Source organism: Pinus tabuliformis, chromosome 2_1, assembly GCF_031772625.1.
Source record: "Pinus tabuliformis cultivar Carrire ecotype Pingquan chromosome 2_1, CPIR1, whole genome shotgun sequence".
Classification (NCBI taxonomy): Eukaryota; Viridiplantae; Streptophyta; class Pinopsida; order Pinales; family Pinaceae; genus Pinus; species Pinus tabuliformis.
Window position 1 is genome coordinate 897815885 of NC_142299.1, and position 14804 is coordinate 897830688.

The 14804-nt window shown below is 41.2% G+C and overlaps 1 protein-coding gene across 1 annotated transcript in view; it reads left to right on the forward strand.

Annotated features, from left to right (window-relative positions):
• The window catches only part of LOC149203549 (RING/U-box superfamily protein), an 84332-nt gene that overhangs the window by 43872 nt on the left and 25656 nt on the right, over nt 1-14804 (forward strand). The window contains exons 5-6 of the mRNA XM_089403497.1: nt 420-522; nt 670-774. Of these exons, the coding sequence (XP_089259623.1) occupies nt 420-522; nt 670-774 (208 nt within the window). The remainder of the gene's footprint in view (nt 1-419; nt 523-669; nt 775-14804) is intronic.

Genomic DNA, 14804 nt, shown 5'->3' on the forward strand with positions numbered 1-14804 from the left:
TGACAAAGAAACACAATGTTCCACATTTTAACAGCAATGGAATTTATAAATTACGCACAAATGATGATCCCTAAGTTTTACAGAGGAGTTAGATTTCTAAATCAGGCTAATGCCATGCATTCTATTTTGCGCAACCACTGTTTTCCCTAATCACACAATCTGCATCCTAAATCCTATAATGAGCAGTATGTATACCTTTGCCCCAAGCTTTGCAGCTAAGTTGCAATTATAAAATGGAAGGGTTGTCTTAGGTACTTGCATTCATGGATGAGGAAAATTTGTTGAACAATGATGTGTGGTTTCTTGTTAGATGATTTGAGGATTTGTCAGTGATAAATATTTATTTTGCATTGCTTAAAATGTTTAATATGGTTTATTTTATGTTGCAGCTGGCTTATGATTGTTTTTCATTTGCGCAGAATTGGTGGCAAAATTTTACAACTAGATTCACTTGCACAAACAGAAGCCATTAGAAAGCGCTATCGATATTTGAGCCATTTCCCTTTGACTACAACATTTCAGGTAATACACTACGTGTGTTTAGAGTTTTGTTATGCATGGAATGTCAGTAATGTATAGTATCCTGTTCATTCATTGTACCTCAAAGCTGTTGTTGCACTCACCCTAACTGAATTCTGTCTCGTTGTGTACTCCCTTTGATCCACGCAGTTGTGTGAGATTGATCTAAGTGACCTTTTACCTCCTAGTGCATTTGTTCCATTTACTGATGAGATTGAGAAACGGAAAGCTGAACGTCGTCGTCGTCAAAAGCAGGTAGTGTTGAAATACACTTGTTTGAATATACACATAAAATTTACAAAACAGCGACCATTGGAAATGGGGATAATTGATTTCATGTTTTGAATATTCCAAATAATATCTACAACTGTGCGGTTAGCATTAGACAATTTTCTTTGTTTTTGAGTTTAGGCTTCTGTTATGTGAATTGCATTCATTTAATTCTTCCTGATCCATCACATTTGGATTTCTTTGTCAAATTTTAGTTGTGTCAAGATATTGGAATGAACAGATTCAACAGAATAACTGTGTGGAAGGTTAACCATCAGCCCTCTCTATTCTATAGAAAGGGGTGTGTGGCAATAATTATACTACAAATGACTACTTAATCTATCTTTACGTTTTTAACAGATTGCGGTTACAGGCCTTTCTCTAAGCAGTACCAATAAGTTAATGCATTTATTTTACAGGTCACTGGTTCCAGATTGTGTATAAATCTGTTGTAGCTTTACTTATCCATATTGTGAAAATCTTGTAAAATTCCAAATTCACCTGCTCTACTCTGTACAAGACGTATTGGACTCTGAATTCTGCTAAAACTTAGGAGGCAACCCGACAATGACACAAATGCATTGAAAAATACAAAATATAGATTTTCAATATTTTATTTTAGAGATTTCACAACTGTTGAAATTGCAGAAATAAAACACAGCAAAATTATGACAGCCCACACATAAAATAACACAGTGATTTTTGGTCAATGTGACCCTGGAAAAACCCCCCTACAACTTTTGTGGAAAGCCAGTTTGAGAGCTCTTCTTTATTTCTGAAAATGCTTTTACAGAGAAATTAAAATACACAGTAAAAATTTCAGCAATCACAAATTACAACTTATCTGGATTTCCGTGCATGAACTCCACCTCGAAAATCGTGCCAATCAACAAATAGCCAAAACATAAATTTTTACATCAATAAAACAGCATTAAATGCTGTACGTCTAGCCTCGAAAAATGTGCCCAGAACTTGCTGTCCCTCTTGCTTGATTTTTGTGCTTTTCTTCTGCTGCACGGTTTTTCCTTGGGATGCGTGCTAATAAACGCTGCTGCCCAGATTCGCTGAAATGTCTTCTTGCTGCTCTCCTTCACTTCCTCATTGCTCAGAAATTTTCTCCTTGCTCTCTCTTCTTTTTCTCTCAAATGCTCATGAAAGAATGAATGATCTTTTCCTCTTCTCTTCTTTTTATTCTCTAAATGACCTTTTGGGTTACCCTAAGATCTAATGGCTGAGATTCATTTAGATCTAGGGATGAGAATAAATGTGCATTTAATTCTCACTTTCTATTTTTAACTCACCTACTTAAATAAAGACCCACTTAGCTTTTTATTTCCATAGTGACTTTTTCACTTTCTAATTCTTCATTCATTTTAATAAAGTCACCTTTAAATTAGAATGTAACTTTACCACTTATAAAGTCACTTTTAAATTAGAATGTAACTTTACCACTTATAAAGTTACTTTTAAATTAAATTGACTTTACCACTTATAAAGTCACTTTAGGAAAAAAGTAAAAAATAAATTTGGACACTTTCCCTAGGCCAAAGATCAAAGCCTTAGGGAACCACTTGTCCTCTGGTACCCAAATTTTAACACTCCTACTTATCGAGGAAAGTGTTCCTCACCACTGCCATCTTGTCTCTGAAGTATACATGCTTGCTGCGTGGTAAGGATTTGGTGAAAATGTCCGCTACCTGCTCATTTGTGGAAATGTACTCAAGCTTGACAACTCCCTTTTGGACATAGTCTTTAATGAAGTGATACTTGAACTCTATGCTTTGACTTGTCATGAAAAACTTGATTCTCTATGATTTTTATGTAACTCTGCTTATCACAGTAAATTACTGAATGTCTCAATCCCTGACCAAAGAGCAAACAACATTTTGCGAAGCCATATGGCCTCACAACTAGCCAAACTAGCAGCCATATACTCTACCTCAGCTGAACTCAATGTAACTGACTGATCCACGACACAACTGTTGAACCCAACCCAAAACAACACTTGGAAGTACTCTTCCTATTTGAAGCACAACCTACCCAATCTGAATCCGTGTACCCTGCCAGTCTCACTCCATCACGTTGTCTATAATCCAGACCAAAATCCACTGTCCCCTGCAAGTAACGAAGAATGTGTTTTGCAGCTACTTAGTGCACTTTCCTGGGCTCACACATGAACTGACTCATACTGTTAACTGCAAAACATATATCTGGTTGAGTGTTGACCAAATACATCAAACAACCAATCAACTGTCTGTATAGAGTAGGATCCACCAACTCGGAATCAGAAGCGTGAAGCTTCATCCAATTAGTGATCATAGGTGTAGACATGGGTTTGCAGTCCTCCATGTGAAATCTGCTAAGAATATCCACAATGTACTTCTCTTGTCCTAGGAAGAAATGCCCCTCCTCCTGCCACACTTCCAATCCCAGAAAATAATGCATCAAGACGATATCCTTCATCTCAAACTCTGAAGCAAGTTTTCTCTTGCAGCCCTCAATGAGTCTCTCTGCACCACTGATGATCAAGTCATCAACATACAACACCAGAATGAGAGGCTCCTCACCCACCACAATAAAGTATAGGTTCGGATCAGCCTCACTCTTTGTGAAACCCAACTGTTGCAAGTATGTATCAATCCTCGAGTACGAAGCTCTAGGAGCTTGCTTCAGGCCATAGAGTGCCTTTTTCAATCTGCATACGTGGGACTCCTTCCAATGCACCTCAAAGCCCTGCGGTTGCTCAATATAAACCTCCTCTTGAATGAAGCCATTGAGAAATGCAGTCTTCACATCCAGCTGGTGGATCTTCCAACCCATCTCTGCTGCAATCGATATAATGGAGCAAATAGATGTGTACCGAGCTATGGGAGCGAAGGTCTCTTCATAGTCAACTCCCTCTACCTGTGAGAACCCTCTCGCCACAAATTGAGCCTTAAACTTCTCGATGCTATCATCTGCAGCATGCTTTATCTTGTAGAGCCATCTGGAAGTAACAACCGATTTACCTTTAGGCCTCAGCACTACCTCCCAAACATTGTTGTTTATAATAGAAGAATACTCCTCCATCATGGCCTCTCTCCAGACCTGCTGGCTGGCTGCCTCCTCGTAACTAGAAGGCTCGGAGTCAACAATGCTTGTTACCAATGCCATGTAACTACAGAACCGCTCAAGTGGTTTACTCTCTCTAACCTGTCTCTTTGGCCCAGCAACTGATGTGGCCTCGCGCAAGGTATCTTGAAGCCACTTGGGCTTCCTCTTCCCTGAGCATACTTCTCCCACCGGAGTGAAAGAATCCTCATCATCATTAGAAGCTTGAACTCCTGAAGGCCTGTCAACTGACCTCATGTCTAAACCTGTGCCTGTAGATGCTGAAGTACCGTGCGAACTGTCCATTAGTGGACTACCCTGTGAACTATTCTGTGGACTGCCCTGCATGCTGCCCGAAGAACCACCCACTGACTCTGAGAGCCACTGCTCACTGATGGACCTGACACTGTAATTGATGAACCCCCTGATCCCTGACCACTGGATCCCTGTGACTGACTCAACTGCTCCTGAGGGTTAGGTGACTTTGGATGCTCTAACTCCCGTGACCTCCTGAAAGCTCTCTCCTCCTCGAACTTCACATCCCGCTTAACAACCACTTTCTTCTGCGCAGGAATATAAATCCGATAAGCTTTCGAGGTCTCACTATAACCCACAAAGATGCCCTTGTCCGCAGTGGGCTCTAGCTTGGTCTTGTTCTCCTTGGGGACAGAATATTTAAGGCACCCAAAGATACGAAAGTGCCCAACATCAGGCTTCTTCCTAGAAAAAGCCTCCTCTGGAGTCACATTCCCCAAGGCACGATGTGGACTCCTGTTCTACAAGTACACAACAGTGTTGCAGGCTTCTGCCCACAAAAATAAAGGTAACCCCTAATCGTGAAGCAAGGCTTTAGTAGCCCCTGCAATGGATCTGTTCTTCCTCTCTGCAACCCCATTCTGCTGGGGGTAGTAAGGAATTGTGAACTCCCTCCTAATCCCTGCCTCAGCACAAAAATCAACAAACTACACCAAGGGTAATCCTCCCTGCGTCCCCATACCCTCTCTACCTGTCTGGGTCTCCACAAGAAGCTTGAAAAAACTCTTGAAACCTGCTTGAAGACCTCAAGCTCTATGGTCTTCACAGAAATAAATCCAGGTGCTTTCTGGAGTGGTCTTCACTTATTAATAAAACTAAAACATAGTACTCATAGCCACTCAAGGATACATGAGACATTCGACCACTCACATCGGTATGAATCAAGTCAAGGATCTCGATCGCTCTGCTGTCACTGTTGGGAAAAGGGGATCTGGAAAACTTCCCCATAGCACATCCTCTGCATACATCAAGGTGATCAGAATTGAAATCTGGCACACCAATGGTGATCTCCCGCAATGTACTTAAGGCCCCATGATACATATGCCCCATCATGCGGTGCCAAATCTGACACAACTTTGAACTGCTAGATCTGTTGTCGGTCCTGTCTCGGGTGTTGCTACTCAATGCCATCAGGGGCTAGAATGAGAACTTGTACACCTTGGCATGGTGCACACCAATCTCTCTAGCTGAAGAAGCTGGAGTTCCCCTAGGATATATAAGCACCTGCCCTCTCTTGAACAACACATCATACCCTTTATCTTCAGGTGCTGAGACGGATATCAAATTTTTCTTCATTCTAGGCACATATAGAACATCTGACACTTTCAAGGGAGGTTTGGGTCCCCTATCAAATGTCAATGTCCCCACACCGACTGCTCTAACAATGCTGTCATCACCAAGTACTACCTCCATATCGAGATCACCCTGTGAAAGCTCTGAGAAGTACTCTCTGACTCCTGTCATGTGGTGGGAAGCGTCACTGTCGACATACCAAACGCTAGAAGATGCTCTGCGAGTAGCGGGGAAGGCACACTCCCTCTGAACTTGTATGGTAGGTGATCCTGCACTAGTGGCCTCACAAGCTATGAACCCAAACTCCCGATCAAATCTCTCTGAGAAGCTCTCTATCTCTACAGAAGCTGCCATGGGTTTGTCTTTCCCTTTCTTGTTCTTCTCCGGACACACAACAACAGTGTCCTAACTTTTGACAATTCCAACATTTGACTTTGGAATAGTCCTCCTTGTTCTATTGCTTGCCTTTACCTTTGCTTTTGCCTCCACTGTTGGAAGCTTGCTTCTTTGCTCTGCCCTTCTTGCCTCTTGCTAACAATGCCACATTGTCATCCTCTTCCACTTGTTTGGCTGCCCCAAGATGGTTCTTTCTTATCTCATTTTGAATGGAATCATCCCACAACCTCTTCCAATTGGGAAGGTTTTCCCGTGCAACAATGCCATCCACAAAATTTTCCCAAGTCTTGGGAAGACCATTCAAAGCAATTCTCACCAACTCAGTGGGTGCAATGTTCTCACCTATGGTTGCCAACTCATCTCTCACTGAAGTGATCTTTGTGAGGTATGCTGTAGCACTGTCAGTCTTAGCCATTTTAATGGCCTTCAGTTTCTACTTTAGGACCATTTTTCTGTTTTTATTTGAGCTCTGGTAAAGATTGGTCAAGGCTGTCCACATCTCATGTGCATAAGTCTTTCTTCTCACATGAGGAATGACATGGTCTTTGATTCCTTCCAGAATCAATTTTTTTTCCTTAGCATTTTTTTTGTTAAACTCTGCCAACTGTACAGGGTCAACAGGTACTGCTACTGGGTTCTGTGTGGTATTTACCATAATGCCCTAGACTTCTGCTTTTTCAAAGATGCTCTAGATTCTCTCCTTCCATGCACTATAGTTGTTCTGCCCAACCAACCTGTCTTCAACTCTCAAACCCAAAGACATGTTTCACTGTTATATCAAACTGAAATTTTCAAATCTATGGTAAAGGTTTCTGTTTTTTGTGTAAAAATCAGCTCGCTGTAATTTTCACTTTGATGTCCCAAACTGCACTTTTCAGCCAACCAAGCTCTGATACCATGAAGAAATTTCAACCCCCACTCCAGTTATCAGTTTTCCTTATTACTCCATGCATTTAGTTTTAAATCTAAGCATGATAAAAATTCTAAAATCTGGAAATGATAATATTTTTTTGAAAATACAAATTTAGAGATTTCGCAATTGCTGGAATTGGAGAAATAAAACACAGCAACATTATGACAGCCACATACAGAAAATAACACAGTGATTTTTGGTCAATGTGACCCTGGAAAACCCCCTACAACTCTTGGGGAAAACCAATTTGAGATTTCTTATTTATTTCTGAAAATGCTTTTATAGAGAAACTAAAATACACAGTAAAAATTCCAGCAACCACAAATTACAACTTATCTCGATTTCTGTGCTTGAACTCCACCTCGAAAATCGTGCCAATCAACAAACAACCAAAACAGAAATTTTTACAGCAATAAAACAACATTAAATGCTATATGGCCAACCTCGAAAAATGTGCCCAAAACTTGTTGCCCCTCTTCCTCGATTTCTGTGCCTTTCTCCTGCTATATGGTTTTTCGTTGGGATGCGTGCCAATAAATGCTGCTGCCCAGATTCACTGAAATGTCTTCTTGCTGCTCTCCTTCACTTCCTCACTGCTTAGAAATTTTCTCCTTGCTCTCTCTTTTCTTTCTCTCAAATGCTCATGAAAGAATGAATGATCTTTTCCTCTTCTCTTCTCCTTTTATTCTCTAAATGACCTTTTGGGTTACCCTAAGATCTAATGGCCGAGATTCATTTAGATCTAGGGATGAGAATAAATGTGCATTTAATTCTCACTTTCTATTTTTTAACTCACCCACTTAAATAAAGAACCACTTAGCCTTTTATTTCCATAGTGATTTTTTCACTTTCTAATTCTTCATTCACTTTAATAAAGTCACCTTTAAATTAGAATGTAACTTTATCACTTATAAAGTCACTTTTAAATTAGAATGTAACTTTACCACTTATAAAGTCACTTTTAAATTAAATTGACTTTACCACTTATAAAGTCACTCTAGGAGAAAAGTAAAAAATAAATTTGGACACTTTCCCTAGGCCAAAGTTCAAAGCCTTAGGGAACCACTTGTCCTCTCGTACCCAAATTTTAACACTCCCATTTACCGAGGAAAGTGTTCCTCACCACTCCCATCTTGTCTCTGAAGTATACATGCTTGCTGCGTGGTAAGGCTTTGGTGAAAATGTCCACTACCTGCTCATTTGTGGAAATGTACTCAAGCTTGACAGCTCCCTTTTGGACATAGTCTCTAATGAAGTGATACTTGATCTCAATATGCTTTGACCTGTCATGATACTTGATCTCAATATGCTTTGACCTGTCATGGTAAACAGGTGTCCGAAAATGTTGGAAGGGAGCTGTGATATACGTTGGGCTAGGACGAGTTGAAGAGCCTCTTCATAAGTTTGTTTGGAGGCTTGCAGATAGGCTGGAGTAGTGTTTGAGGGATGTCGTATTGCAACAAGAGTGTTGTGTGGTAGGCCGTAGGCCATACCACAACAACAAAGGATTGCGTGGGTTGTTTTGAGGGCTGGTTTTAGCCCTTACCCTCAGTGTGGAGGAAGAGTGTCCCTCCTAGCCCAGGCCACAGTTTATTGAGGTTGTTTAAGGGTTGTTTAGGGCACGCTGCTAGGCGAAGTAGAGGAGGAGCAAATGGTAGTATTTGGTTCACTGTTTGGGCACCTTTTGGAGGAGGCCGAAAAGCTATAACAAGCTAGGCGGCAAGCCATAGCAAGCTGTTGGAGTTCTAGGGTTGCGTTGAGGTGGACAACCCCTTTAGAGGACAACGTGGCATGGGAGGAGCCTCTCCAAGGTAGGCCGCAACCCTTGAGGGCTAGTCTTGCTGTCTATGTGTTGGGTTAAGGGCAATCGTACAAGCCCTTACTAGAAGTGTAGGCACAATAGTGCAAATAGTGGTGTACAACAGTCTTGGAGCAACAATTGTGATATGTGTTGGATCCATTCTTTGGGTCAATTGGATCAGATTGTTGGGCAGTCTATGGGGGCCAAATTAGTAGCTGTACATAGCAGCGATGGTTTATGGTGGAGACATGGGACAACAAGTACATGGTGCAACAATGATTCATGGTGGATACATGGGATAACAAGTACGTGGTGCAGCAGTCGTAGTGCAGCAATGGTACTTGGGACAACAATGCTACTTGGTGCAGCGAGTACATGGAGCAACAATGCATAGCATAGCTCAGCGTAGTACAATGATGGGTACCGTCATGATTAGTGAAGCATGATGAGATGCAAGACAATGATGATGGGTGCAGAACGGTGAGGTGCATCATGATGATGAGGAGAAACACAATGATAGGTGCAACATGGTGATGAAGCACCGGGGAGAATGAGTTGAAGTAGTATGTCTTCAATTGAGTTCAGCTACCTCATGTATCATCTACGTAGAGATGATCTATGCTCTTATTTAGATAAGTCAAAATGTTGACTTCTGTTGTATACATAGTTTTAAAAACCGCTCAGAAAAACCGGTAACTGGTCAAACCGGCCGGTTAGATACTTGGCCGGTCCGAACCGGCCTAAAAACCCGGTCAGCTCCCTTGTTTGCCCGAATTTTGGCCCTAACCGGTAAAAACCGGCCGGTTTAGGACGGAACCGACTGGTTTGTATCAAACCGGCCGGTGGCCGGTTTATGGCAAGCCCACCGTTTAATGAAAAAAAAGCGCAGTTGTTTTGTGGTTTAGGGGTTTTGGGGGGGAGGTAAAGGTATTTTCCCTCCAAAAACACCCTCTCCAAGCTATAAGAGACCCCTCTCACTCTCATTTGTCTCACACAATTGATTTGGAGTGTTTGCGAGTGTTTGTGAGTTTGTTTATGAGCTTGGAGAGTGTGGAGTTTTTGCTGAAGTAGTCATCTTGGAGTTGGAGTTGGAGCTATTTTGGAGATAGTGTGTAGCTATTAGTGGAGTTGCCATCTTCAAGAGGAGGCTAAGGGAGTTAGTTTGCATTTCCAGGTAAGGATTTGCACTTGATAATTCCTCATTTGAGTCTGCTGTCCATGAATTTTTTTTTAATGTGTTATACTTATAAACTTCTCACTTCTATGAACTATCATGTATGCTATAAACTCTCTAGCTCTATGCTATCAAATTTTGTAGCTTGAGCCTTGCATGTGCATTTGTTTTTCTACATTTATCTTTGGTTTTCCATTTTTCTTAGCTGCAATTTTTTTTAAAATGGCAGATTTCTTTGCAAATTGTTATTATTTCAAGCAAACATGGCTCCAAAAGGAAAGGACAGTGCATGGGTTCATTGTGATGTAATTAATGGAAAAATGATATGCAAATTATGCCATAAATCTATTGGAGGTGGGGGTATTCTTAGGTTGAAACAACACTTGGCTGGGGTAAGAGGCCAAGTAAAGCCATGTGATGCACCAAAAGAACTGTTAGGTCCTATTAGGGCAGAATACATTGCCAAGCTTGAAAATTTTTATGAGAATAAGGCTAGGGAGAAGGCCATCCAAGATGAAATTGCAAGGAAGAGGGAATTAATAGAAGCCATGAAAGAGAGTGGGTATGATGATTATGAGATTCAAGACTCCACTTCTATCCCTTCCACCAATGACCCCTTTCACTATGTTCATCCTTCTGTTGGAGTTGGCCAACCATCAAAAGGAACAAAAAGAGCAAACATCCAAAGTTATTTCTCATCTTCTGCCAACATTGCCTCTTCTAAATCTAATCCCACTTCCTCCCAGCCAAGTTCTCAACCCACTTTGGATCAACATTGGAAAAAACAATGCAAAGAAACTTCTCACCAATACATTGCTAGATGGTGGTATGATTCAGATATCCCATTTAATGCTGCTCGCTCACCTTATTACCAAGCTATGTGGGACTCTGTTATAGCTGCAGGAAAGGGCTTCAAAGGCCCTAGTATGCATGACTTGAGGGGAGCTCTTTTGCAAAAAGAGATATCTTCCATTGATGAGTATTTGGTTGAGTTTAAAGAGTCATGGCTCAAAACAGGTTGTTCCATTATGTCAGATGGATGGACCGATGGAAAGAACCGCACTATCATTAATTTCCTTGTTTCTTGCCCTCAAGGAACCATGTTTTTGAAATCAGTTGATGCATCTGATAAGGTAAAGGATGCAATCCTTCTATTTGAGCTTTTGGATAACGTTATTCAGGAAGTTGGGGAGCAACATGTTGTGCAGGTCATCACTGATAATGCCTCAAACTATGTTCTTGCTGGAAAGATGCTTGAGGCCAAATATAAGACCATATTTTGGACTCCATGTGCTGCACATTGCATAGACCTCATGCTTGAGGATATAGGCAAAGTGGAGTGGGTATAAAACACTGTAGAGCATGCCAAGTGCATTACAAAATACATTTACAACCACTCATGGGTATTGAACCTAATGAGGAAACACACTGGAGGCAAAGAGCTTGTTAGGCCTGCAATTACGAGATTTGCAACTCACTTCCTCACGTTGCAATATCTCAATGGTCAACATAAAAACTTGTAGAAAATGTTTTCCTCTGAAGAATGGTCTGAATCTCGGTGGGCTCGTAGACCAGATGGAAAAGACACCAAAAAGAAAGTGTTAGACACTTATTTTTGGAAAAGGTCTGTAGAGCTTGTGAAAATTACCGAGCCCCTTGTTAAGGTGCTAAGGTTGGTGGATGGGGAAAGATTGGCCATGGGCTACATTTATGAAGCTATGGATCAGGCAAAGGAGCAGATACGGGCAACTTACAAGGACAAGTTAGCTAAATATGGCCGTATATGGGAGATCATTGATAACAGATGGAACAATCAACTCCATCGTCCTATACATGTAGCCGGGTATTTTTTGAAACCAAGGTATCACTATAAAAATCGGCTAGGAGATCAGCATGATGGGGAGGTCAGAGCTGGATTGATTGATTGCTTGGAGCGCATGGTCCCTAACAATGTAGACCAGTTGGAAATACATAGACAGCTTACTATTTTCAATATGGCAAGTGGTACTTTTGGCAAAAACTTGGCAAAGATGGCAAGAGATGTGGACCAACCAGGTAAGCAATTCCAATTTCCATTTTGTTTTTCATTTCAAGTTAAAATTGTTTACGTTCTTTACAATTCAAATTATAAACTAAGTTACTAATTATTGTCTTTTTCTTTGCAGCACATTGGTGGGAGTCATTTGGTGGCCAGTGTCCTCAATTGCAAAGGTTTGCAATTAGAGTCCTCAGTCAAACTTGCAGTGCTTCAGGTTGTGAGCGCAATTGGTCTGTTTTTGAGCGCATACACACGAAGAAGAGAAACCGTTTGGAACAAAAACGGTTAAATGATCTGCAATACAACCTTCGACTGAGCAGGAACCAAATGATGAGCAAATCACCTGATCTAGATCCCATTATGTTGGACGATATTGATCCAACATCAGAATGGGTGGAGGAGACTGAAGATCCTGTGTTTGAGGCTGATTTTGATATCGACATGGCTTTAGCGGGGGATGAGGCAGATTATGTGGCGGCATCAGAACCAGGATCAGTAGCGGCATCAAGGAAAGGCAAGGAACCAATGGAAGGCACTAGTCGTGCAGGTCGACAAACTCGTGCTTCCATTAGGTCCACTTCTATTGTCATTGGTGGCATTGATACTGATGTTGCAGATCAGGCTGAGGCATCCTCAGACTCTGAACCAGATGATGTCTATGTAGCTCCTGATGATGATCCTGTGTCTAGTAGTGGTGATGGACTTGATGATTGATCATGTGTACACTGTAGACTTGTAGTAGGCCAATGGCCTCATAGCTTGCAACATTGTTTTTGGACTTTATAGGCCATTTAGAGCCTCATTTCTTATGTATTTTGCTGTTTTTTCGATGATATGTATTGCACTCGGTGCCATTTTGATATATTCACCTTTGCATGGTATATAAATGAGCAAACTTGCATATTTTGTCTCTATTGGCTTGGAATCATGGTTTTACATCTTAAAAATAGTTTTGTTTCATTAAAAATTAATTATTTAATGTATTTTTTTAAAATCGGTTCGTTTAGACCAAACAAGTCCCGGTTAGACCGGTTCCGGTCGGTAAACCGGTTCATTAGGTGGACCGGTCCAGTCACCGGTTCCGGTTTTAAAAACATTGGTTGTATATGTAATATCTCTCTCTCTCTCTCTTTGCTGAACTATTGAAGAACATATAAGAAGAATTGATCAAGGGTTTCCCCATATTGGGGTTTGTCCTTGGCTAACGCCACATCTTGTGTCCTCTTGTCTTGGCTTGTCTTCTGCAATTTATGTTTATGTTCTATCTGCAATTTACTATTACGCTGATGTGATTGCTAAACTGGAAAAGATGTTGAGCTAACTGTGAAAATTGAAATAAATTTCTCTAAGCATAGAACATACCTAAACTTAACATGGTATCAGAGCTGAGGTGAAGACAAAGCCCAAGCAAGAGTGAAAGAGCAATCATCGAAGACAGGTTGGAAAGGACAAAAGGATCAATGGATTCCTCATCCCTCTTCAAATTCACTAAGGGTGAAGTCGAAGTAGAGAATATTATTAGAATGGCGCAGCAGAAGCTTTTGATGGCCTACCTAAAGATCACTTCAATGGGAAGTTTGGATCTAAGGGTGGAAGGAAAGGCAGATGCCTTGTTTGTAATAAGTTTGGCCATAATGCGAAGGAGTGCCCAAATGGAAGGGATACATCACTTGGTGATGATAACAATCATTCCAGGGACATCTTCAATGATTGGAGGAATGATAGGTAATGCAGGTCATCAAGGAAATAACTGACTCTTCAAAAAAAGCAAGGAACCCCAGGTATGAAGAATCAACTGATGTTTCTGATAAGATAAATAAGCATTATCTTATATTGGCCTTCTCCTCCAGACTCTTTGGGAATCTAGCTTATTGATCGTAGTGCTTCAAGGCACTTCCTCGGATAGAACGCTGCTCTCTCTAATTTGGTAGAGAGGGAAACAATCATGGGATTATACTTGGAGTCAATGCCACCTATCATGGAAAGGGTGTAGGGAATGTTACCCCTCAATTGAATGAGGGTAACTCTATTCATTTACAAGAATCTCCTTTTATGTATTGATCACAAGAAGGACCTGGTGTCCATTTCGGCAATGGAAATCAAAGGTTTCAGGGTGGCATTCATCGATGGAAAGGTATGTGTTTGAAAATAGAATTTTCAAAGATGCTTTTACTCATAGGTTCACAGTTGGCAATTTGTATCAAGTTGCTGGAAGTCCATTAGGGACCATGTCAGTTGACACATCTCATCTATAGTACTAGAGGTCTGCTTCTTATGGGGCCCTACCCGTTGTGAGTCAGATGGTGACAGGTATGCCTGAATTCATGAAGAGCATGAAGGTACATGTCTGAGATGTGTCGAAGGAAAATCTTACAAGGTGACCATTCCCTTCATGTAGCAGGTCCACAGGTTTGGAACAACCCGAGGAGTTTGAGATTCATGATCGGGAATCTCATGTATGTAGTTGGAAGAAAGCCCTCTATGGCTTGAAGCAAAACACCCCGGGCTTACTATGAGAGGAATGATAGCTGTCTGATGAAATTGAGATTCACTATTAGTGAAGCCGATCCAAACCATTGCTTGAAGGTTGTGGATGATAGACCTATCATACTGGCACCTTCTGAGGACGACCTCTTCTGACAAGTGCTGACCCTCTCATTTGCAAAAGTAAGAGGGAGTTGGATTTCAGATTTTGAATGGTGAACTGCAACCTGTGACTACCTCGATGGAGCTTAACTTTCAGAAGTTATGTGGTAGGGATGCTGGACCTGATTTGGGAAATGCCTCTGAGTTTCATAAACTCTTTCTAGCATTGATGTTCTTAGTGAACTCTCGTTTGGATATATGTTTTGCAGTTAGCATGTTGAGCTCATATTTGGTTGAGCCCCATTGGATTGATGCCAAGAATGGAAGAAAGCCCTTTATGGCTTGAAGCAAAACACCCCGGGCTTAATATGAGAGGAATGATAGCTGTCTGATGAAGTTGAGATTCACT